Source organism: Oxyura jamaicensis, chromosome 20 (assembly GCF_011077185.1).
Source record: "Oxyura jamaicensis isolate SHBP4307 breed ruddy duck chromosome 20, BPBGC_Ojam_1.0, whole genome shotgun sequence".
Taxonomy (NCBI): Eukaryota; Metazoa; Chordata; class Aves; order Anseriformes; family Anatidae; genus Oxyura; species Oxyura jamaicensis.
The window spans coordinates 12436097-12461898 of NC_048912.1; the positions used below are offsets into that span (position 1 = coordinate 12436097).

At 44.5% G+C, this 25802-nt stretch overlaps 1 protein-coding gene across 2 annotated transcripts in view; it reads left to right on the top strand.

The window, feature by feature from the left end:
• The first annotated feature begins 558 nt into the window (after positions 1-558).
• Positions 559-25802, top strand: part of OSBPL2 (oxysterol binding protein like 2) — a 35783-nt gene continuing 10539 nt past the window's right edge. The window contains exons 1-8 of one of the 2 annotated variants that reach the window (XM_035343895.1): positions 581-716; positions 11558-11663; positions 13259-13423; positions 19235-19382; positions 19631-19706; positions 21058-21192; positions 22188-22285; positions 22991-23173. In XM_035343895.1, coding sequence (XP_035199786.1) covers positions 13387-13423; positions 19235-19382; positions 19631-19706; positions 21058-21192; positions 22188-22285; positions 22991-23173 — 677 coding nt within the window. In that variant the 5' untranslated portion in view covers positions 581-716; positions 11558-11663; positions 13259-13386. Of the gene's footprint in view, positions 717-11557; positions 11664-13258; positions 13424-19234; positions 19383-19630; positions 19707-21057; positions 21193-22187; positions 22286-22990; positions 23174-25802 lie in introns of both variants that reach the window. The other variant, XM_035343894.1, reaches the window with a different exon arrangement.

Below are 25802 nucleotides of genomic sequence, written 5' to 3' on the forward strand. Positions count from 1 at the left end.
ACGGATGGGACGGGATGCGGCCAGGAACAGGGACCAGGGCCACACAGGGACGAGAATGGGGACAAGGACCGGCATAGGGACAGGGATGGGAATGGGGTCAGGGATGGGGACAGACAGGGATGGGGACAGGGACAGGGCCCAGGACAGGAACAGGGTGAGAGCGGGACCAAGGACAGGAATGGGAATGGGGACAGGGACAGGGCCCGGGACAGGGATGGGGACAGGGCATGGATGGGATGGGAACGGGGACAAGGACCAGGACAGAGGCCAGGTACCAAGACCAGGACAGGGCCCAGGACAGGGGACAGGGCCCAGGACAAGGCCAGGGCCCAGGCCTGTCCGTGTGCAGCACAGGCTGCGAGGCACTGGAGCTCCGCGAGGCCTGCCATGACAAATTATTTAGTTTCCCTTATTCCCTTCTCCTGGCTGCTTTTGAAGCCTTGTGGCTGCAGGAACCACTCAGAGCCCAGGCCCCTGAGGTGAATGCACCGAGCCTGGCTTCGGTGCGATGGCAGGAGCCGCAAGGGTCCCCAAGGCCCCGGCTGCAGGCCGGAGCTGTCGGGGCTGGCAGGAGTCTGGTTGTCACCCCGCAGTCACCTCCTCGATATTTCTCTTACAGAGCTCCTCAAAGGGAGGCGAGCAAGATGGGAAAAATAGCAGGAAAAAAGGCCATTGTTTAAATAACATGCCACCAGAACTTCTGCATGGTTACAAAGGTATAAGTTACGTTGCCACTTACTTAATTTGGATTTTAATTATATTTCTGCTGTCTGTCTGTTTAGACTCTGAGCTCCTTTCAGAAGCACTCGCAGGCCAGAATTTCGGATGTGTGCTCAAATTCACCATCTGTTTTCTGTCTGCCCTAGTCTAGCGTTTCCCTTTGGAAGTATTTGGCCAAAGCACGCTCAGTGCAAGCAGGTAGTAGCTTCGTTTACTGTGAATTTTCTCGGTTAAAATACGTGGCCTTCACTCAAACTTTCAAACAGAAAAGGGGACGGGGATTAGCGTGGGTTAGCATTAGTGCACTGTTCCTCTCATAGCATTTCCTTTTTGTAAATTTATGCATGTGAGAAGAATTAAATTAGTTTAATTCCAACTTAGCCTTCAAAAGTTCGCCAGCCCCACGTTCTTGTTGTTATTGGGGGCAACCGCATCTGTATCGTCTTGCAGACTTCATGCCAGCGTGCTCTGGGACTTCTCAAACCTCAGGGCGATTTCTGGAAGCAGTGACTTGGGTAACTTCCAAGCGTAAAGCCGTGGGATGGAAGTAGGAGAACTGGCTAAACTAGCACAGAGGCAAGAAATTCCGAGCAGAGACTTATCCCTGAGTAATCCCCTGGGTTTTCAGTTTCTGTAAACATAGCTTTTCTTAAAATACTTGTCAAGTCCTACAGACCTCTGACCACATGACAGAGCTGAGGGCAATCTGGGTTAAGATCAGGAGCGATTCTTAGTGTTGCTTTCCTGAACCGACAGCAGTACCTCGTAATGAACTTGTCACGTCAGGGAGCGCTCAGAGGAAACACCGAGACATCTGCTGTCCAGGAATAAATAGGCTGTTTCTTCCAAAAGGAGCTCTTCAGCCATGCCAGTGTAACACTGTAAGCAGGAGACAGAAGTTCAAGAGAGCAGTGATTAAATAACAAACTCTGCCTGGAAGTAGTTGAAGGCTAGGTAGGTTAGAGGGTTCTGTTGATGTGATACTGATAAAAGAAAATGCAGCGTGGCGCAGGGAGTTGTTTGTTTGCTAACATCTGTGCAAATGGAGCTGGTTTGGTAACTGTGGTCACGGGGGGGCCCTTTTAAGGGTTGGATGGTTTCTTTAAATCAGTTTTAAAACTGTGACTGCTTTCTGTGATACGTTCTTGCTCGAGCTGACAGGTCATACGATTGGAACTGTTAATTCTTCCAGCCTTTCTTCTTGTGAATCCGACTGTGTGAATGTCACACATGCTGACCTAGAACAACGGCAAAAAGCTCAGCTTTCTGGGAGGTTGGTGTTGGCTGGAAAACATACCAGGCAGGCTTTTTCGCTTTGATAAGGCTGTGTTTTCACATAGCTATTTGTAGTGCCAGCCAGATGATTTCTTGTTTGAAAGCAGGATTCACTGGCGAGTCCGCTGATTGTTTCTCGGCGGATAATTCATTACCTCTGGCATCTGAAGTAACTCGGTCTTGAGCAGTGCAATGTTGCATCATGCTGCTCGATAGCTAGGACTTCCATTCACCAGCTGGCTTTTTTGTAGTCGTTTGCTCAGCGTTGTCGCCTGAGCCACGGAGATACCTGGGGCGAAATGTCTGTCCTTGACATTGTTGTGCTTACTGGTCGGCCTGTTTTCTGCGAAATACCTGAAATGTTTTCTCTTACGTGTTTGGGAGGGCGATGCACAAAATCAGGCCTGCAGAGTGTTAAATACGGGGTGTTCGACTCGGATGTTTTTGCCGAGTTTGTACAGCGGGGTCACGGGGGCATCTTCACTGAGCGGAATAAAGTGGGAAGTGGCAGCCCTGAGAAAGTTGGCCGCTGTTTAGCTGCTGCTTTGGAAGATACAGGGCTTTGATAGGCTTCCTGTGGCCAAAATAAAAAGAAAGTCATAGATTATATTGATTCGTTTATGTGGGTTTTGTTTTTAATAGGCCCCTATAGAATGTGGAATTAAAAAATACAGTATCTCAGACCTCTAATTCTTAACAGCTTCTTGTGCAGAAGAGCAGATGATGATGTAATTATTTACTCTGTAGGCTTAGAGCCTCGTTGTGTGAAAGCAGCAAGCAATTAGAATGTGTCAGACGTGGCTTATCCATGCCTTCAGTTATGCTCCTCAAAAACGTTCTGTAGATTCAGTGCACAAAGATAATGGCTTAATTTTCAGGATCAATAGGGCACGAGAACAGACCCAGCTTACTTAAACTTGCTTTTTTTATACGCTTGGAAATTCATTTGCTTGTCTAGACGGATCCTCAGCTTACTTTGGTATACGTTGTTATGCACGTAATGGAATCGGACGGATTTCAGCGAGTTACGCCTGCCGTCCATGCGGGAGATGCAGGGGGCTGGGCAGTGCTTTCCTCCCGTGAGCGTTTATAATCTGACGGGAGCGGGCACGAGAGGCGAATTGTTCCTGCAGCTGCAGGAAGACGTCTGGGTGGGCCTTTTCATCTTGTTTGATAGTCCCAAACCTGTTGGATTTGTAATACCCTTGCTTAGCATTGGCTTAATGGAAACCTTGACCTGTGGGATTCCTGCTGGGCTCAGTTCCTTTGCTCTGCTGTTCAGCTGTGGATGGGGTGAGGCTGGGGCTGTGGGGATGTGATGAACCTTTGAGGAGTTTCTGTGCTCACGGTATAGCCTAGCAGCGCGCGTTCATGAGCTGATGACTTGGTTATGTTTCCACTAGCATTGCTTTAACTCCTCTAGGTCAGTTTTTAGGGCTCCCAAGGAATCCGTTAACGCAGCTCATTGTATTTTGGTACTCGTGATAGTTCAAAACTAATTATTCTACGGCAGGACTAACGACGGGAGGCGTGTGAACCCCGAGATGTCTCTGCGCTTTGTGTCACTCGCTTCAGACCTAACCAGCGAGGGGCACATAGGTGGCAGAGGCCAAGGCAGGCTTTGTTCCCTACAGCGTGTGAGCAAGTGAAAGCAAGGATCCTTTCAGTAACTCCCAATTAAAAATCTTGTATGTTGTGAGGCTGCTGAGGAGTGAGCTCACCAAGCGAGGCTGTTTGTGGGACAGCTGGAACTTGGGGGAGAAGCTGTGCCCTTCTGCCAGCGCGTGTGTTCTTCCCAGGCCTTGCGGAACAGCAGAAGAGCTAGTGGGGTCTTGTGGTTTAATCATAAAAGCAAAATGCTATCTAAAGACAAAGATGCAAATAACCTTATACACGTGACCTTAGATATATGGCCTTAAACGCAGTGCTGTACAACCTTATTATCAAAGAGGATTAATGCTACTAAGGAGATAATTAGGTGGAATTTTTATTAAAAATGAGCAACAAGCAGAGGTGCGTATCTGGGTCATGAAGTCAAATTGTAGCTTTTTTAAAAAAAAAACAAAACAAAACACAACAAACACAACCCTTGAAAGTTAAAAAAGTAACACCTTTACTTTCTAAAACTTGGGAATTTCTGGTATAATCTTAAAACTCTTTAAGAAACGGTCTGCTACCTTCACAGGAACGTTTCTGCGAGCTGTTTGTATGAGCTGGTGCTGCAGAATTTGCGTGAGGAGCTGCTGGTAGGCATTAAAACACAGCTGCTTCCATTGTGGGGCTTTGCACCCGCTTAGGCAGCTGTGCGGTCCTGCTTTATTTACAGTGTGATCGCTATCATCATTTTTCACAGGCTCCTGAACATGATTTGTAAGTAGAGAAGGAGCACAGTACCTCGCAGAGAATAAATGCAAAACTGTGCCTGCTTGGAGAGAATGGGTCCGCGGAGACAACGTTTTAAAAGCGCCGTCGAGTAGGGAGACCTATAAACTGAGCTGTAACGGGCTGTTCTTTTCTCTGGTGATCTTACGTGCCATAACTGCCTTCATAGCCTTAAATTCCAAGGATGACTTGAGAGGGGTGGTTACAATGTGATGAGAAATATTAAAGCACGCTTAATTTTGTCTTCCAAGTAAGTTTTGCTTCAAAGATAAACCAAGATAAATGGTTGATTGTCTATCTATTGACAAAGTCAGATACTCCAAACAAGCCACCGTGCCTGGAGTTATTGATTGCTTCCCACCTTGTCCCTCTTTCAAGTGAGATAAATCCTTCAGGAACCCAGTTACTAGCAACTAGTTTTGCAAAGCAGTTTTGAATTACTGTTTTTTTAACAGCATGGCTAGAAATGAGCTGGTGTACCAGTCACCATCAAGTCTAGCATCATGCACCATGCGTAGGGAAGGCACGTGAAAGAGAATTTTAGGATATTCGAGCATTGTGTACAATGAGCTGGTTTCCAAGAGGAGACTACAAACCCCAGAGAACTGCCCCCAAGTGTCTCAAATATGAATGCGGTGTTAAAAGTGAAAGCATTTACAAAAATCTGCGGGAATTTCCGTGAAGTGTTTTGCATCGGAAAATACCCATCTGCTGGAATCGCGTTTCCTTGGTCTGTTTTTGCTAGGTTTGGTGCAGGTTCTGCTCTCCTTGGCCACAGAACAGAATTTTTGGCTGGAGTGAAGCTGGGGATAGCTGTCGGTTCCTAATGCAGTGGGGTCACCCTTCTGCCAGGGGCTTCTCTGTCCAGTTTCATCTTCACAAGTGTTTATGTTCAATAAATAAAGCTGCTGACAGCAGGGCAGCGCTCAGTGTGCGGGGCAGTTTTCGTTGCTCATTCTGATGCAGAACGAAGCAAATTTTGCAGCCTTACCTCACTGCAGAGCAGAGCGCTGGCATTTCAGCTGGCTCCGATCCTTGTGAACTATTACCAAAAATCGATAGCTCTGAGAGAACAAAACGCGATTCTCTCTGCCATAAACCTGCTTGGCGCTCGCCTCCAACGCTGAGTTTTCAGATGTTCGCTTTGTTGCCACCGTCGCTGCAGGAACAGGTCCAGGTAAGCTGCCAGCTGTGGTTGGGCAGGGGGTTAGCGGGCAGGCAGCTCGCCCCCACGCAGCCGCCCACCCACCAGCGGAAAAAGCAACAGGGGAAAAACCAGCAATGAAATAAAACAAAGCCAGGTGGTGCAAAACCGGCAGCTCACCACCAGCCAGCTGGAGCCCAGCAGTGCGGCGTACGGATGGGGCAGCTCCGTGGGTAGCGTGGGGCAGCCGGTCCCGCTTCTTCCCACCCAGCCTCTGCTCTGGAGATTTCACAAATCCGAAACAAGGCTGCTGCGAAGGAAATTAACTCCGTGCCAGGCAGACCCAGCACAGGTGCTCACCGGTCCTCGGGGCATTTATTACCTGCCAGCCTCATTAAGGCTTGTAGCAGGGAGAGCTGCAGTCTTCGGAGAAGTGGAGGAGTGGCAGGGGGCCAGGCCTGAGGCCGATCTCTTCCCTAACCCCCTGCGCTCTCCGTTGGACAGGCTGGAGAAGTTGCCTTCTCTTGCTGGAAACGCTGGTGGGCTGCATGGTGCCAAGACATCTTGGTGGGAGATGCTTTTACGTTCGAAGTTTGGAGTAGGAAACAATTCCGACTTGGTAAATAAAATCCTCTGCTGGATTCTGCCATCTGTGGAGCTGTTCGCTGGTTGAAGAGATTTCAAGTGCATAATTACAGCAGGCATCTAAATTGCCAATTAAAATGACTTCTTGGCAAATTTTTATAGATGTTTTAGATCCACTGTTGTCGGTAACCTAATTTCATGAGTCAATTAAGATTCATCCTTGCTGAAGCTTTCATTCAGAGATGAAACACTGCAGTCTGATGCTTTCAGGAGATGTAGAAGAAGCCAAACCACATTAATATTTATCTTCTAGTTCGAGCTGTTTATTTCTGTCCCTTGAAGTACTACAGCTATGCTTCACTTCGGCTGGCAACTTGAGAAAAGGTGGGGTTGGCTCTTATTCACCAGTCGTGTTTTAGGGCTGCTGTCTGCTGGTTTCTGTGTTTTTGTTTTAAGTGTCAGCGTGAAGGCTGTGTGTATTTCATCTTCCCCTGGCTCTTCTGGAGCTTGTTTCTGGACAGAAGTTGCATCCTGAATGCAGGATCTCAAACTGATGGAAGTGTTATTTTTTATTAACGTACGCTGCTGGTGCATTAGGCAGCCCGTGGAGTTATTTTTCCTTTGTACCAAGCTAATTTTAAAGTCTGACCGAGCTATTTCCATTGAACTGAGCCTGTGCCCTTTTGACCCATTAAAGAAAAGCAAAAATCTGAAAACTGAGTGGCCCTTCAGAGCTCCTGGGATTTGCCCCTTCTCTGCCTCCCCTCTGGCAGTATCTGTGCAGCATTTTTACCATATGAGACTCAAGAGAAAATTCTCTTTGTTGTGTGATGAAAACACCATTTGATTTTCCTTTTTATATATATATATATATTTTTTTTTTTTTCTTGCTTGCAAGTCTTTTCCTTTCAAGTTAACCAACTTAATTTGTTTTTCAATTTGCTCTGGAAGTGCACATCCAGCAGAACCTTGCCAGGCATGTGAAAGCCCTAACGAATGTGCCGCTTCCTTAATTCTTTGGTGGCACTTTAATTCCAGCGGACTGAACTTCTACCAGCCTACCTGCTTATGCTGGCGAGCGCCTGTTTGTGCGCGTAGCCGCTTGCTGTTCCCGTGTGTGCTTCCGCTCCAGTGCTCCTCGATCTGACAAACAGACGCGGTGTCTGTAGGCGCTGGCGGTACGATGAACTGTGTGCTTTACTTATTTCTCACAGAGCAGAACGTGCGTTTTAAGAGCGAAAACCCAGGCTTTGTGAAGGTGGCAGAACGGTGTCAGTACAACATTTGCTCCCCAGGATGGGGCAGGACTTCAACTTCAGGTCTGGAGGACCAGGACAGTGCAGGTGTAGTTGAAGCGGCTCCTGCTGAGCTGCATTCCAGGGCAACGAGCTGCCCCAGCTGTGGAAGCTCCCCTTCCTGCAGCGTGGAAACGCTGCTTCAAGGAGGAGTGACAGCTTTTGGTTAACCAGCCGGGTCTTTGTTGGTGGTTAGCCTAGAAGAACAAGTTAGTATGGAGTAACTAGTTATGTTAGATCACCTGGGTCATGGTAATTGCATGTTTGGCTCTTAGGGGTTTATTTTTGGACAAGGCTTGGTGTTGTTTCTTTTAAAATTGGTGTACAGGTGGTTAGGATCCAGCATCTTAGCAGGACAGACATACAATTTTGTTTGGTTTGGGTTTTTTTGGTCTGTTTTTTTTCTTTTTTTTTCTGTTGAGGAATGGAATTTGAGAAAGACCAAGTATGCGTAGTGACAAACTTCGGGAATAACCAGAGCTATCTAAGTAAAAGGTGCCAGAAACTTTGACACTGTAGCACTTGGTAGTGCTGTAAGCAAATGAGACGATGCTCTAGACAGCCTTTGCAGGTAATATTTGCAGCCTCAGCCGGCTCCTGGCGTTGGAGTGTGCAGGTGCCTGAGAGCAGCCCTCGGCATCCGCACAGCTTTGGTTCCAGGGAACGGACCGATCTCAGAAACAAGCGTGCGCATCTGCTCTCCTGGATGTGTGTCACCGAGTGCGCTGAGCACATGAGGTGCTTTCTAAGGTGACTTGCGGAGTCTTGTGTCTTGCCGTCCTGGTTTTTATAGTAAATACACACGAGAGTTCTTGCCTGGAGAGAAGCACGCTTTCCCCGAGAGCAACCCTCTGGGGTGTGCTGCAGTGCCTGCAGTGACCGTTGGTGCACCACGCTGTCTGGGGACAGCCATCAGTTCCAGCTCTCCGAGATGGATGCACTTCTGGAAAGCAGCGAGCGATCCTGGGAATTCCCTCCTCTCTGTACAGGTTGCAAGGTGTGGGACGGGCTGCTGCGGGGATCGGCTCACGTTTCCGCAGCATTTCATGCAGCTGCGTGCTTCTCCATCTCTGCTGTACCTGCAGTCTTATTTCCCTCCCGTAGAAAAAGGCAAACGGGCTGCTAGGCAGCTCGCTGTCTCTTAGGATGCTTTCCTCAGAAGAGAGTAGGGCCCTGCTGTCTGCTCGGTTCATCTGTTGGCTCTTAGCATGCGCTCCTTGTGCACCATCCGAGGTGATGAGCGTTTTCCACGTCTTCTTGTAGCTTGCTTCCAGTAGCATGTGAAGGTTGGTTGTTTTTTTTTAAACTACCTGTTAGAAACCGGGTGAGTGTCAGCTTTTATTCTGGCCGCCCTCTGCATGTGCCTCTTACACTGCGTGTCTCCCTCGGGGCTTTCGCACAGTGCTTATTGCACCCGGATCCCAAAGGGAGCGCTGCCGTGCCCCGGCAGAGCATCCTCGCGTCCTTAATGAAAAGGACTGGCTCTGGTCATCGGGCAAACAGGAACGTGCAAAGCTTCCCTAATAAATTGGGAGAGTTTAAAGGAGTTTAATGAAGTAACTTGCTTTTGATGACTAGTTTTGCAGCACTGATGACACCTTTGGTTAATGAAGGTGCAAACCAGAGCTCGTGCCCGTGTGACTGGTAGGTAGCTGTATGGCAGCCCCTTACCTTTCAGGGTAACTTGCCTGGGACCAACAAGGAATTCTTATTTCAGCACTGGCGTTCACATTTCAAATTGTGTTATCAGAGAGCGTCGTGTCTTGCTGAACCTGTTTGTGGATGGCTTTACAACATCATTAAGGTGCGAAGCTTGTGTCAGGGGACCCGAAGTGGTAGTCCTTTGATTTGAAGATAACCAGAAGATGTTACAAGCATTGGCCTTCACATGCAATGCGTAGCTTAACCCTTGCTAGGCTGGTTTTGCATATTGTAGTCATCGCTGTGCAAATAAGCAAAAGGACCAGGAAAACCAGCTTCTGCCCAAACTGCTTGTTCAAGGCTCGCTCGAGCAGATTATGTTAAACTTTGTTGTCTTCTCTTAATGGCTTTGCACCCACTTGATATATAATACTGAGTAAAATTGTCTTCTAAATACTCTTAATAACCTCGTATAGGGAATTTCTCTGAGCAAAACACAGGATGATACAGTCTGCAGTACGGATTTACCGAGCAGTTACGAAGTTGTTGTGATGGGCGTTAGGCTTTTGTAATCTGTTCTTTCAGTTTATCTGTAGTCTCTTCCAGTTTGACCTTCAAAATAGCATCTCTCCTGTAGGGAAATCAATCTATTAGAAAAATAAAAGTAAATGTGGCACTTTATATGCATGCCCACATGACCCGTAATAAATCAAATTAGCATTTACCAATCTGTAGCCTTAAATAGGAGAAAACAGATGAGCTTTGTCATTTATCTCGTACGCCACGAAACCTGGGCTGCTTGCGGTCAGGAGTGTGTTGTCATCATTAAACCTCCAACTTCCAGATCTCCTAAGATGCCTTTACTGGCAGCTTTTTCCTGTTATTTATAAAGTGCTTTATATGCAGCCTGTCTTGCTTAAATGTGGCAGGACGGCCAGAGCCCCAGCCCAAAGCACCGTTCTGGGTGTCAGGGCCTCCTGCTCGGGCACAGCCTCTTGGCACTGGCTGTTGCAGAGAAACCCAGCGAGCTGCTTTCCACCTGCAGTCCGCAGGCACGTGTGGCTGGGATAACTCTCTCTGCATCCTTAATTTCCAGTGAGGGAGTGGGAAGGAGGCCCTACGTGGAAAACCGTTTTGTTTTTATGTCCCACACAGTGATCGTGGGGAATGCTGAGAAAACATCGGCGTGCGCTTTGTGTTTTCATCCGCGCTGCAGGACGAGGTGTGAGCAGAACACCGGGTCTGTGCTTCCTTAAAGACTTTCTGGGATGGGAATTAGTCCTGAGCTCCTGGGGTCTGTCGGACGTGGGAGTTGTGTGCCCTTCCTTGCACGGCTCTGTGGCGGCTTTGAAAAAAGCTGTTAGCTCCAGTTGCTAGTGTGGAAGTGAATTCTTTTCAGAACATGATGGGCACGGAGGAGGAAATACAGATTACGAGCGCTGAATCTGAAGCAAACAGGATGTTTTTGTCTTCTGGCATTTCAGCCTGGTCGAAAGTAACTTTTTGCTGTTGCTTTTAGAAAGAGAAAAGGACTTAATCCTAGCTTTTTGGCTCATGAAAGCCAAAGGCTGATATCACTGTGTGTTCAGATGCATGCAAATTCATGGTAATCTCTGCTAAATAAAAGAACCGAATTTAAAAGCAGTGATAGGAGCGTGAAGTTATTCCTAGTGCAACGCCGATGCAGAACACATTGCTTTATCCTTTTTAAAATGCTCCTAATGCTTTAAAAGAAGTTGTGGCTATAATTTAAAGTGACATCCATGAATATTTTGGGTTTTAGGGGGTAGAGCACTGCTTGTATGTAGCTTCCAGGGATATTACAAATTTCATGCTCAGTAACAATCCTTGTAGGGTGAGTCGTGAGGTCTGTATCACAAGGAGAACGTGGCATCACTCCTCCTTGTTCTCACGTCTTTCACTGCACTTCTCTTGTGTTTGGAGATGGGAAAGCATGGAGGAAATGAGGGAATTTGTGTGCTGTATGTTGTGCTGGGCCAGCTTTCCGGCGCTACTGGCTGCTGTTTTGCTGGCAGGATGCGATACTCGTGGGCAGTTGAAAGCAATAATTTCCTAGGATTCCCTCTTCTCCCCCATTCCCAGCTGAAAGGTTTGTGTAGCTGCATCCTCAAGGACAGATTTCCCACAAAGACCTGATTGAGATGGAGACGTGGAAGAGAGACTTGCAGGTACCTTGCTGGCGTGGCTGGAAAGCTTGGAGAGACTGCTGGCGGCTTCGCTATGAGCCAGCTCGGCACGGGCTGCTGCTGGGCGAGGTGAGGAGGCAGCAGGTCCACTGGCTGTGGTCCAGTACGGCCTCCACTCTTCGTTGGTAGGGAGTTGTGGATGCACATTTCATCAAGACGAGTAGGCATTTAAAGACCATAATTAATTCTGCTGCTGTTTTGAGCAGGAGCATGGCATCCTGTTCAGCTCACCCAGAAATCTGGGCCAGCTGCTGCTTTTGTACCAGGTATTAGTTCACTTCACCCTTTCTCTGGTTCTGTGCCTGCAGCAGGAACAGCCTGGATCTTCTTGAAATGAAGCTGCTGCGGCGTTGCCTCTGCGGGCAGAGCACTTGCTGAGGGCCTTGGCTGGACGATTGCGCACATCCCCGTGTGGTGCGTGCATCTTTTGAGCTGTCGCATCCTTCCTGAGGAGGATGAGGCAGTTTGACAAAACCAAATCAGAAACCCGTTGCTGGTGGACAAAAAAGTTGAAGAAGGTTTAAAGGGCTGTGACTGGAGCACAGGGAAAAGGGAAGGAAACTTGTTCAGCTGACAGCAATTGCAACAGCACGGTAGCAGCTGCAGAAGGTTTCCTCCTTGTGGAGATGAGGGCTTGTAAAAGGGGGAAATTGCTGAAGATTGTGTGGGAGCTCAGATACAGATGATCTCATGATGCAGAGATTGATGTGAAATCCTACGGTGGTGGGCAGAATAGGTGGTTCCGAAGGAAGAACTGAGATACCTGCCATTGAGAGACGTGATGCTTTGAGGCGAGCGCCGTGTTCATTAACTTAGCTGAGGTCTGAAATAGGCTGTTCATGCTCCTTCTGAACAGAGAACTGGGAGGACTGTCTGTGTGTGAGGCATTCAAACAGCTTTTGTTCTGGGCAGCGAGGTGAAAAGCCTTGAAGTACAGGGGGAATCGTGTCATTTGGTCTCTTGCAGAGAGGAGGAATTGGCTTGAAACACGGCAAGCTCTTCTGCTAGGAGCAGAGTGCACTTCTGGCTTTGTTCCTCTTAATTGGAATGGAATTGTGCAAGTTATAATTACGCTGGAAAAGCTACTCTCCCAAAAGCAGTGGGATCGTCAAGGATCGTAAAAAAAATTGTGACTGACGGATTGAGGTTGTTTTGGCCGAGATACCGACAGCAAGCCGTGCTGCCCCTCAACACGATGTGCTTGGCTCGTCCTTGGGACCTGCTGAGCGCTGGGGAGAGAGGAAACTCAACTTGTTGATTAGTCTGCCTCGCCTGAAAGTGTGTGAAGTAAAACTGCTTCTTACACCACTGCCAACCATCTGGAATAGATCTCATTTAGTCTGTCCGTAAAGTAGAGCTGGAATGCTTCGTAAATCTGTAAGTTATCTGCAGCGGGCTTGACTTCGCTGAGCAAAAGTTGGTGTTTCTTTACGCTCTCCCCCTCGAGAGAAAAATCTCTGGTTGTTCCTTCGAGAGTTCGTGGCAGCAGCTCGACAAAACTTCTGCAACGGTGGTCAGATAACAATTGCATCATGTGCGTGAGGCCCTGTGTTTTTATGCAACACTGAGATTTGGGGATGTAAGGTTCTTTTTCTTGTTCCCACCTTTTTTTTTGTTAAGGATGCAGTAAGGTTTATCCTCTGGCTGAAGAGGAGAATTTTTGTTTGGCCAGCTGTTTTTTTCTTCCTTCCGTTCTCTTCCAGCTGCGCTTGCCTGAACTGTGACCTGCAGTAAGTAAGGTATATTTTACAATAAAGTATAAAATCCCTTTATATAGGGAGAACAAGCGTGGCGTAGCACCTCTCTTGTTCTTGTGGCAGGTAGTGAGGATGACTGCAGAATGACTTTGGTGTCAGAAGTGACTCTTGGCCACAAATGCAAGAATCCAAGCGTGTGCACTTTCTTTTGTTGTGGAAGAAATAGGAAAATCAGTATTTTTCACGTGTGTGTGTTTGCGCATACAAGCAGCGTGCATGTTGCTAATTCTTGGTCCCTGTCTTGTCAAACAGATCATCTAAAGCAGCTGGATATTTGCAAAAGAAGACTTCAGCAGCGTACAGATACTTAATCTCTCAACCAGATTCAACAATGCATTAGAGGAAGCTGGCCTGGCAGTGCAGAGATCTCACACTGAAGGATGAATAGTGAAGAAGAGTTTTATGATGCCGTTACGGGTGAGTGGTGGGCACGCTACCAAAAAAAAGGTGTGGGGGGAACGAGCTGCATTAGGTGTGTGGTGAGGTGTTAGTAATATATCACCAAAACAGCTTAAAATAAAACTGTTTCTGGGGAAACTTGTAGTATCCTCTTCTGAAAAGAAGAGAGGAAGAATTATAATTCAGGTTCAGGCTCAGACTTGGAAATGATTTATTTATTTTCTTCCGTAAAGCTCAAGGCTGGCTATTACTTTATCATGATAACACTCCTTTAGTGTCAGAGTCTTGCTTTCATTTTCTGTAAAATGCGGGTAATTTTATAGCAGCTTGAGAAGTAATGCTTTTAAGACCCTTTGAAAGGTGAAACATCTTCCGTAGATTATTTTTACTGTTGTGTAATTTATTTATTTTAATAGAAAACTTATTCCCAAGAATTGAAATAGAAATGTTTTCCTATATTTCTACAAATTGCTGTAAAAGCAGCTTTCAAGATAGCGAGCCAGAAGTCTTTGCAATCCAGTGCTGCTTCTAGCAAAGCAAACGGTGATCACATCACACTTAAGCAGTCTATCAAATAGTACTTTTCTTCGAACTAATTACGATAAATGATTATTTGTAAGAGCTCTGTATATTTTGACTTGTGAAACAAAATGCTTGAAGTATTCTAATAAAAAAGCCCTTTCAAAGATCCTGAAGAGTGTAACTTTCCCACTTAACTGTCTCCTTAGAAATCCTGTAATAGCGGTGAAATGAGAAATGCTGGCAACGGTGAGTGTAGAGCCCTTAATGTAAAAGCCAGGGAACGAAAAGAGAATAATGGGAAGGCTGAAGGAAGGGAAGTAGCATGGCAGATGCAGGGGTACAGTGGACTTAGGTTGGACGAGGCCCTGGACAACCTGATCTAGTGGGTGGCATCCCTGTCCGTGGCAGGGGGCCTGGAACTGGGTGATCTGTAAGGTCTCTTCCATTCAATTAATTCCCTGAGCCATTCAATGATGCTGTGACTTAGACATGATTGGCTGGAGAGTCCAATGAGGGATAAACAGAGGGATCTGGGTCCCCAGTGTGACTGACAGCAGGCTGTATGGGACCAGTCACGGTTACGTCAGGGAGAAGAGATGGATATTTGGATTGTGTTCATGCTGGCTAGGAGTGACAGGGGCTAGTACTCCAAATTCCTCTGTAAAATCTGTAAAGTGTGCTGTAAAAATCTTGACAATGCTATGGATTGTTCCAGTGCATCTTTGGTGATCTTATAATTCCAGGATTTCAGCACCACGGCCATGAATGAACTAGAAATTACTTAATTTGAAAAGCTGAACAGAAGCCTGCATCTCAGTATGGGTTCTGCCTCTTGCCGTTTTGATGTTGGTGTGTTCCTTTGCCTCTTGCTGCAGAAACACACAGCCCTCGGTGCTTGAGTCGTTTGTGTTTGAGCAGTTGAATTTTTTCTTCTTTCATCTTTCCCCTCTTTCCTCAACCCCAACAGGCTGATGTGCCCTACAAGTGCTGAAGGAGGTAATGACTTCTGAGCTGTTGTACACGAGGCATTTTTGTGTCTTGCTGGCTCTGCTCACGAGTGAGAAGTAACATGTCAGTTCTGAGAGCACTCCTTGTCCTGTCCTGAGCTTGTTCTTCTACTAGGCGACATGTGATGGTAGGAGGGAAGCTTCAAAGCAAAAGAAAATCAGCTGTCTTGATGTGCTCTCAGCACAGCCCTCTTGTGACAGAGGGTGTTGGTCTGCAGCAGCTGCTCCAGGAACTAAGCGAGGTTGAACTTTTTCCCCGCTCTCTGTTGCCCTGGAGCGTGCCCCATGGGTGTTTGGTTTACCAGCAGTGCTCAGTTTGGAAAAGTTTGTTGGCAGATTCTTCCTCCCTTGATACTGTCTTTAAAGACAGGTGTTCAATCTCTTCCTGCAGCTAGATGCTTTAGAAATTACTGACATTTTGATGGATCACTTGCACAAACATAATGAAATCCAGACTTAGTTGTTTGTAGCTATGTCTTGTCCAAGTCATACAGAAATGTGATGCTAAGAACAGCTCTGACGACGTCTTTCTGCATTCGTGTTCCCAGCTGCCGGTGCCTGTAGCAACTCTTTACTCCTGCTAATTCTATGGACTGTGTCTTGCAGGCAGTGCTTTGTTAGATTCTTTAGGTTCCGATGGGTCCTGATTGTGCCTGCCTGTTCTTTTAGTTTTTGGATGATCTGGACATGCTAGGTGCAGACCTTGTACACCCAGGAAATCAAGTTCATAACTGAGGTCCTTTTTGTGTCAAGGTAAGGTTTTGGGTTCCACAGTGAGAACTTCAGGGTTTGGGGTTGTGAATTTTGATTAAAAAAAAATGAAATGCTGTTGGCAGACTTCTCAGTCTGTTCCTTCCAGGAGTGTTCTCCATCATTTAAGTCAGATCAGTAGATGGGCAGAAGCCAGTCTTAGACGTGTACTTGTTTTCCTCCAAGCCCGTGGCTGGGACGTGGCTACCAGGAACAAGCACATTCTCCAGCTGTGCCTCACCTCCAAGTGGAGACGAAAACAGTGTGTATGTACCCCATGCTCTTCTCCACTTCCTCCCCCAGAATCCTGGGCCCTGCGTTCCCCAGCGGGACCTGCAATGTGTTCCCGCAGGTTCCCTGATTTTAGTGATTGGGATGCTGTGGTTACCGCCCTCTAAATAGCAAACCAGGCTTAGTGGGGCAGCGGAACTCCATCAGAAGTTGTGCTTTGGAAAATCAGCAGCAATCTTAGCAGCAGCCCTTGTAGTGTGCCCTCTAAAACATGAATTGGCTCCTTGAGGAAACCACAACTCTTGTTATTTTAAAACTTCTGGTTATTCCTTGATGATAACCACTTCTAGAATGTAACTCTCTCTGAAGGAGACACCTGGTTTCTGTTGTGATGGATTTGGTCCCGCAGGCTGGGAAGCTTCCTGCTCTGACACCGTCCCCCATCACAGCCAGAAGTCACGCTCATGGGATGGATTTGCACGCTGCGTGGCTGCGAGTCACCCTCCCGGCGGCTGGTCTGACCCCGGCTGGGTGATGAGCGTGTTCGTAAACGTCCAGGACGGGCCGTGTTGTACAGGTGGTGAGTCAGGTTTGTGACCGATGGAGAGAGTTTCCGTAGCGAAGTTTCCTCGCGTTCAGAGGTGATTGTCATTGCCGATCAGCTGGACGCATGGCACCTTACTTCAGCAACGAGTACTTGCCGTGGGAATCTTGAAAATGTTACCTGCAAGGTCAGTCAGTTCCTGGCAGCACGGCGTCTGCTTTTTCTCAGATGCAGGAGGCAGTCTGCTCCGAGACCGGAGCAGGCAAACCTGGAGGAATGCAGATTCTTCAAAATCTTCTGTGAGACAGGGAGCACACAGCTTTGATCGCTTGCCTCTGGCCTGTGTCACTTTGGGATTATTAATCTCACTATAAACCTGTTACAAACTGTGTGCCATCACCTTCTGCTGGGTCGGACCTCTATCTTTCATTAATTCTGCCAGATCTCTCTTTGCCAAGGTATTTTGTAGGATTGCAATGGAACAGCAAAATGTTTGGATAATAATTGCATTTATTTATTTTTTTTAATGACCTGCAGTTCCAGGGAAATCTGTTCTGTGCCTGCGAGGTTCATCTGGCCCGGAGCATCTGTGGGCACGTTGCCCTTCTGTTTCCTACCGCTTGGCTCTTGTTCGCTGTAAATTCACTTTCTCTTGGGGAGCAAGAAGTGGTACCTGCTGCCAAATGTATATATTTTCACAGTGTTTGGATTGAATCAGCAGATTCTGCCACAGTTTTGAAGTACTGCAAGCCTTGTGGAAGCCCAGCCTGCCTCCTGTTGGAAGCAGCGTGACACGGCTGCGGGTGATGAAGGCTTGGGTTGAAAACCAAAAGCCAACCCCAGCAACTTCTGGCAGAGGAAAACTTACCTCTTCTTTTACTTGCCACGTACGCTTCCAGCATATTTCTCCCTACTCTTTATACCCTTTTCAGGTCTGAAGGCTCCCAGTACTATGCTGTTTTGATTCTCTTTCTGTCTTGTGTGACAGCGCTTAATTAGTATGGGAGGAAGCTGCTGAATGCATGACGGGGCAGTCGTGTGGCTGCCAAGTGACTCAGTGCTGTGCCTCCGCTCCCTCCCAGGTGGATGTGTACCGTAGGCTCAGGGGACTTGTTTCGTTTGCAGGATGGGGAAGAAGAAGACCATGAAACTTAGAGTTACTGGCAAGTCCTTTTTCTTTAAGCTTTTGAAATAGAGTAATGTTGTCAACCAGCTTAGGTATCTGACTTGGAAAATGTAAGATTTTTAAAGCTTTGTTTGACCCTTACTGCATGTAAGTCGGGGCTTTTGATTATGCTGAGTTTTGAAACTGTATTTCTGTGTGCGATTCCCTCTCCCCCTTTCAAATCCCCGCTTTTCTCTTCACTTCTGGTGGCCTTTCACTACAAAAACTAGCCTGTATTAAAGCTAAAACTCAGTTTTACAAGTTCAAGGCTTTAATAGCAGCTGGAGAAAGACTTTTGGAAGTTACTGAAACTGTAACAGAGCATTTCAGTAAAGTGTTTTATTCCAAATCAGTACTTCCTCTGTGAACAATTAACCTGGGTAGTTCTTCTCAGAACGGTAATTTAGAACTTCACTGAGAAACAGCTTTTAAAACTTTCTGGTTGGGCCTGTAGCAGACAAGCCAGCTGTTAGTTAAGACTGAAAGCACGGTTAAACACTAGGCTTTCAACTAATTGAAATGCCCATTAAATGCGATGCAGTTCCATATGTTGTGTGCACTTGATCAGCCTTCTGGCTGAGGGCATGTGTGCCTGAAAGCTCTCCTGTCTTTCCCCCACTTCATCAGTCAAAGTTATTTCCTTATGGCCTACAGAATTTGCCTTTTCCATCTCCTGGTACAATAACAGGTTCCAAAAAAGCTAATATGTGGTTGGAAATGCCATTTTAAAATGATAAATATTGTTTTGTTGTGGGTTGGCTGAAGATAGGCACGTTTTTTAATTTTTTTAAAGACAGGTGTTTCAGGGTAATCTTCATTTTCATAACCTGAGTATCTATAACTATCATACTTCCAATTAAGTACTACGACCTTTTAAGGTGGGGTTATTGCTGCATAATTACACGCTTGTGACATCAAAATGTAGGAGAGGGTTTAATACATTACATCACCCTTTATAACTGCTGTTTACCAAATAAGATCCTATCAGTGGTACTTCCTTTTTCCAGTTGTGGATGTTACTGTTCTTATCCCTAAGAAAAAAAAGGTAGCTTTTGGTTTCTCAGTGTATACACGGCCGCTCGCTCACCCTCCCTGGGTGGGATCATGAAGAAAATCAGAAAGATGAGTGTGGTAACTCACGGGCTGAGATAAAGACAGTTTGCTAGGTAAAGCAAAAGCCTATTGTGAAATAGATATTTTTTCCTCTTTATTGCTCCTTGGCTGCTATCTGTGAGAGTAGGCGAGGTAATTTATTTATTTATTTATTTTAAGTCTTTAAGGAAAAGTACATACCTGAGCAAAATTATTGCAGTCACGCTGCAGCTCTGAAGAAGAGACAATACAGCCAGCCTGATCAGGAGCTACAGAAGAACTTGTACGATTCGGCAGTGTGAAAAAAATGGTTGAGAATCCTTGATCCTAATGCAACGCTCAGCTCTAAATGCTCTTGGAAATTTGGTCACTTAATAAAGGTTCTTCACTCTGATGTTTTTTAAAATAAAATAACCTGGTATGAGTGTACTTATGCTGTGAGAGTTGTAAAATGTGAGTGGCACTCCGTAGCGTAATAACGTTCCTACAGAAATTACCGCTTTATGGTTTTTCTACAGGCTTTGATTCTGACAATTCTTCGGGAGACTTTTCAGAAGCAAATCATAAAGTCACTGAAATGCTCGATCTAGATCCGCACCAAAGCAATAGGACTGAAAAGCATAACGGAGAGACAGAGATTCAAGAAAATGGAATTAAGAGACACAGGTAAGCACACAGTTCTGCGCAATAAATGTGGAATGAGTACGTGCTGGCTCATGACCTTGTGGGGCACTGCTGTTCTTATCGTTGGAAGAGGTTATTCTCTGGAACTGAACACAGATTTCACTTGTCTGCTTCTTGTGTCAGCTGTGGGTTAATGCTTTGCTTTCTTTATTACGTACTTGAGTCGCTGTACATTAAAATATCTTGTTCTTTAAGGGGCTTATGGTGACAGTTCTTTTTTCCAATTACAGGACATCGTTACCTGCCCCAATGTTTTCTAGGAGTGATTTTAGTGTGTGGAGCATATTAAAAAAATGCATTGGACTGGTAAGTTAGCCTAGATTAAATATGCTGATGTTAAGTCTCTTAATTTCAACTCGTTAATCGTACTGCTTAGAACATGCACACAGAATGTACCTGGTACCTGTTGTGTTTTTCCTGTAAGCAACATAATCTTAAACTGCAACTCTATTGCTTTACTTGCTGTAGCTGTTAGAGCATTATGGTTTGGCATTTCTAACGCTGTCCAGTAAGAACTGGACTGAAGTCATTAAGAACAGAGTTCTTGGTGTTCTCCACTGAAGGTCTTGCTGCCACAGATGCCCTTTGGAAGCATTAAGCAATTACATTCGTATCTTCTCTAGGGCTGCCAGTGCAGTACCATGTGAATGCAACACACGAGTCAAGTGAGCCCTTTTGACAGCTTAACTTATGTCCTCTAGGAGAGAGAATGCACTGTCTAAACTCCTTTTGTTAGGATGAGTGCAAGTCTGCTAGAACAATTTGCTTGAACTAAATCAAGTTCGTTTGGAGTTGCTTTTCCTTACTGCCTGTGACAATGTGAGGAAAATGTTTTATTCCTATCTGCTGGCATTCTCCTTTCCCCTAACTTGTAAGCTGTAAGTGACTGAAGTGCTCAGTCAAGAGTGCAACTTTTTTAACAACCAACCAGATTTGCTTGGATATGGTGCAAGACCTGGGGAGCTTGAAATCTCTGTGTGAACTCTGTGTCTGTCTTGTATGCACATGTGAAATGAGAAACATACTGATGCAGGGAACAGGTGGATTTCATAAAGCCCCTAAAATTTGTTAGAGCGCTTCAAATAGTATTCTTTATATAACTGTTCCCTTTAAAAAAGAATTTGCGCTTCCTGCAGTAATCTAAAATAGTTAGATTTTATGCAAATAGGTATGTGAGGTTTTCAAAGGAGTGTGGGGTACTTAAATACCGTTAATGAGCTGGTTGACACATCAGTGCTGCTATCTACATAAATTTAAACCTCTTCTGTTTTAAGTAGAACACGGAACGGAAGGTAACGTTTTTCTTGAATTTACTGGGTTAGCTGGATCAATTTTGGAAGTTTTTTATTATTTCAGGTAGCTGCTAAGTTTCTGCAGTGCTTTTAACCCCTTTCAGCTATAGCAATTAGAATTCTGCTACAGCCTTGTGGAATGCCTTCTGAAGAATGCTACGCCTACGTTTGTAGATGTAGACCAAGGTGCATGGTGTAGTGGTGCACTTGTCAGTGCTGCCTAAAGGTTGGACCAGCTGATCTTAGAGGGCTTTTCCAGGCCGAATGATTCTATGAACTAAACTAACCCACGACTTTTTAAAATTCTTTTCAGTTGATAACTTAGTATTGTGTCTAAGAAACTAACGTATCCCTTTGTTACCTAGGAATTGTCTAAGATTACAATGCCCATTGTGTTCAACGAGCCATTGAGTTTCCTTCAGCGGATAACAGAATATATGGAACATATATACCTCATTAATAAGGCTTGTAGTCATGCAGACCCCTTGGAAAGAATGCAGGTAAGTACCAGCTACCAGCTTCTATTTAGTTCACAAGTTGCTCTCTCCCAATCGTCTTTCATTTTCTAAAAAAAAAAAACGTTCACTTGAGTACATTTCTTTCTCGGTGCTATCATAAGAACAAGGCCCTAACTTTTTTTAGGAGTGCTTTAACTGTGGCTCCTGTTATGTTTTTATTTGCTCTGAAAATGAGATCTTGGCTTTAAATCATTTTAAGTTGATTTGTTCAGTGGCTCCATGATTTTTAAGTTACTGAACAAAAAATTGTTGTGACCGAGACAAACTTTAGCATTCTTCTTCTCCAGACTGGCTGTTGTTTTGTTGTTCCAGTAACTGGTTGTTATTCTATGGTTGTTATGTATAATCCCTGATTCTGTAGTACTAGTCTCATAACAAGAAACTGAATGAATATTGTGATACCAGGCCTGTGTGCATTAGGGCAAATTGGTGTTGCTTACAGTGCAGTTTTACTTGAGTGAAATGGGAATGTACTTCTTGTATTCTGTTTTTGTGTATGTAGTACATATCCCTGCTTATCAGCCTGCAAGAGATCCTAAATTTCATTTGTATCTGCTAAAGTCATTAAAGAAACCTCATTCATGTTAGAAACAATGCTTGCCTGACACCAGGGAAAGCAAGGCTGTTCCCAGTGAGCCAAGTGTCTGACAGGCAAAACAGAGGAAAAGTAGATTTAAAAGAAAAAAGGTGGGGGTGCTGCCCCCTCAGAGGTAGGAGAGGTGCACTGGACAGAGTATAACCTGACAATTTACTGCAGAAAATGATTCCTTTTGGAAATGAGGTGCTTATTAACTGATTTATTTCATCCCTTCTGTATCATTTCTATCCTATGGCTTACCAGTGTTTTGGCCTTAAGCAATATATAGTGTTTTTTTTGGTGTTAATTATTAAAATACTGCAATATGCGACAAATACATTAAATTTGAGTTTAATATAATATACTTTTGTCATAACAATGTATTCTTATTTGCTTATAGGCTGTAGCTGCTTTTGCAGTTTCTGCTGTAGCTTCTCAGTGGGAGAGAACTGGCAAACCGTTTAACCCACTGTTAGGAGAAACCTATGAATTAACCAGGTAATAATTAAAGTGGGAGCTGAGGCTGTTTGTGTGAGTACCCTCATACTAGTTTAGGTGTTTAGTCAGGGAAATAAATCAAAATCTACAAACATATATTTCTGACTAAAGCTAAAATTGTTTTCCCCAAATTAATTCTAAATAAGAAGGTTTTTTTTAAGAAGTTTTATAAAAGCTAATAATTTTGTGTTTACATAATATTTGAATTATTCGGAGAAAAAATGGTCTAAGTTCTTCTGCCAAAGACACCTGACCAGAGACTATACACTAATTTAAAGCATGTTTTGTTGATAGTGTCAGATAGAGGAGTTAGTCTGGGAGACTTTCTGTGTGCTTAAATGAGTGATAAGTACATGGTGGAGAAACCAATTTCCAGTCAGATCTACTGCTGCCCAAGCAGTTTCAGTGTTTTCAAGAGTTATTTCAGTCAAACTTCTTGAAAAGCCTTTCTGGGTAGAAAGCCACTTAGGTATTTGAATGGAGATTGTTTCTTTGTATAACGAAGTGTTTAAAGAAGAAAAAGTATTAAGTATATAATTGCTTTCATTTTATTAATTGTAAAGGTGTCATGGAACTAGAAAAGGGAAACTCTCACCTTCAGAGTAATCTAAAAATCCTTTAAAAAATTGCTTTTTTCTCCTGTAACAATAGATGTAACAAAATCTAGTGGTTAATGTTCTTTTTTATTTTTTTTTGGGTTGCTAGGGAGGATTTAGGATTTAGGTTTATATCTGAGCAAGTCAGCCATCACCCACCTATTAGTGCATTTTATTCTGAAGGCCTCAATAAGGACTTTATTTTCCATGGATCAATCTACCCCAAACTAAAATTCTGGGGAAAGAGTATAGAAGCGGAGCCTCGGGGAACAATTACTTTGGAACTTCTAAAGTGAGTATAAGAAGTCAATTCTTTTATGCTTATATCCTTAACGCTTGTATAAAAAATATAGGTGATATCCTCCTTTTGGCTCTTCATTGATGAGTATCTGAAAACCTCTTGCTGAAGAGATGGTAAAAAATTATTTACAGCATATTTTTCACTCCTTAATTTAAGAACACTGGTTTGGGAACTATGCCATGCTTGTGTAGCTGTTGCAACTTGACCCAGTTTTTGCACTATGAAAATTAACATTTCCTAAAATGGAATGCAATTGAAAGCTAGTTCTGCGAGGGCACTTAAAATTCAATCAGAGCTAAAATTCTATTACCAGGCTATTCAAACTCGTTTCACTTTTAAATATTGTTGTTGGTTTTGATTGTTTGCGTGCAAGTTTGTGTGATAAGAACTGCTGCTTTATGTGATGGTGAATGCAAGGAACTTGTCAGGATTTCTGTTGTCTATTTAATATTCCCTGTGGATGATCACTTTCCAAGTAGAATCATGAGTACCCTTCCAGGTTGCTGCTAGGCTTGTCTCCAATCAAGCATGTCTCAAATAAGGCGACCTCGCACAAGCTGGCTTGTGCCCTGGTGGCACACAGACTCTGGAGCTTTCCAAAGTGGGTCACAAGCGTGTACTATCACAGAACAAGCGTTCTGCCATCGAACACTTTAAGGTGCTTTTCCAAAAGCTTTCCTCAGGCCCGACTTTGAGGTTGTTTTGAAACATCTTATGAAACTTCTAAACATTTGGTTTCAATAAAGAGGCAACTTGACTGCCACATCAAGCACTGACTCTTCCTGTAGTTTCTTTTGAAAGTACAGTTTATTTGTCAAGCGGCTGGCATCTAATCTCCCAAAGCTTATCAAAGTATGAACTGGTCTTGAATATAAATGGTGCTGTAAATAGAGGAAATTTCTTCTGAATGTAGAAGTAGCAATGAATCTCAGTGTAGAATGCAGACTTGACAAAAATATTGGGTGGAGGGAGAGCCTTTATGTGGAAGACTATTAAAATTCTTGCTCTGCCTAATCAAGTCACAGTGCAGATTTAAATTGGAGTGTAAACAACTAAAGCACTTGCTTTAAATATTTGCAGCAGGTTAGTAGCAGAAGCTGAACTCAAATTTTGAGCCTGATAATTTTTTGATTCATCCCGCTCTGTTGGTTTGAGCAGTCTGAGAATTATTCGGGGCCTGAGCAAAATTGTAGTCATTGTTAAGTACTGCATTTATGCTAAAAACAACTGTTTTCGGTGTGTTAGAAAACACACATCTTCCTCGCTTCTCCAGCACAAACAAACGTTTCAATTTGTCTGCACAGGGCATGAGTGCCTTCTGTTATATTTTATGCTATACAAGATTTTGCTGTCAAGTAGTTCATGAATAAAAATGCACACTAAGGCTGGTGGGATGCAGGTTTTTTTCCACTTGAAGAGTAGTCATTATTCTAAAGTATGCTTGAAGGTAGTTTGCTGTGGAAAATAGTCAGGCACCATTGATCTGTTTTTTCTCTGTGCTGAAAACTGACAGGTGGAAATATTTAATATGTGTGTTCTCTCCATGCTTAATGGAAGCAGAAGCACAAGGCATTTGTCACAGAGGATGCTACTTGTTTCTGTGGTTTTGGTACTAAAATAGAGTTTGCAAGCTTTTCTAAGATGGGTTGATTGCTAACCAGGTAACTTTTGCATTTCTCTTATCAGCATTGAAAGATGTGTAAGAATAGGAGGCTTTGATACTGCAGGCTAGCGATAAAAGGAATCCTGCTACTTAACGTTTTGACTACTTTGAGAATAATGGTTTTTAAGGATTTAGCATCTGTTAACTCATCGCTGTAAAGCTTTTTACAAAATGTTACAAAGCAAACAAAAACAAAATTAAGTAAGTGGAAAATTCCTCATTTTTTTGGACTCTTCCTTCTCAGTAAATCTTTGGGAAAAGGATGGAATTGAGTAATAAATTCAACATTTCAACACGGGGCTTATGAAACTGAACATAGTGCTGTCACGACCCACTGATTTTAAACAAAAACTAATCTCACCCCTCCCTCAAACCTGCCTTCGGTGAGGCCTACCTACCTTCAGGCCTTGCACACTGATGCCGTGTTTGTGGAAACCATTTCTGCAGTTGCTGACTCCTGTCTTACTCTTCAGGTTCAAAAGCCTTTACCGCCCACAGCTGGTATGAAAAATTGCCTGAGTGGGTTAGTCTGACCGACCCTCGAGGAGGGGTGCCTTTACCAACCTTTTGTCAGGTCTGGTGGTGACCAGCCTCTGCTGGAGGACTCAGCCATCCACGTTCAGTAATGAAAGATCCTCCCTGGGTTATGATACGGGTTTACAAGAAAGCTTTAGGATAAAATTTGCAATGCTGCTGCCGTAGCTGAATAGAAGACAGTATTAGGCTTTGTCAGTCCAGTTCTCATCTGAGCATTATCTATCACATCTAACTTTAAAAGCGCACATGGGAAAGATGAATTCCTGGACTGCTCTTTAAGCTGAGCTGGAATTTGTAATCAAAAGTGCAGCAACTGTAAAACTGACTATTTCAGCTATGTAACAGGAGAAAAGTAAAGGGGGTATCACTTTATTAACTTGCACTGATGTTTACATACAACACATTGTTGGCTTATAAAGC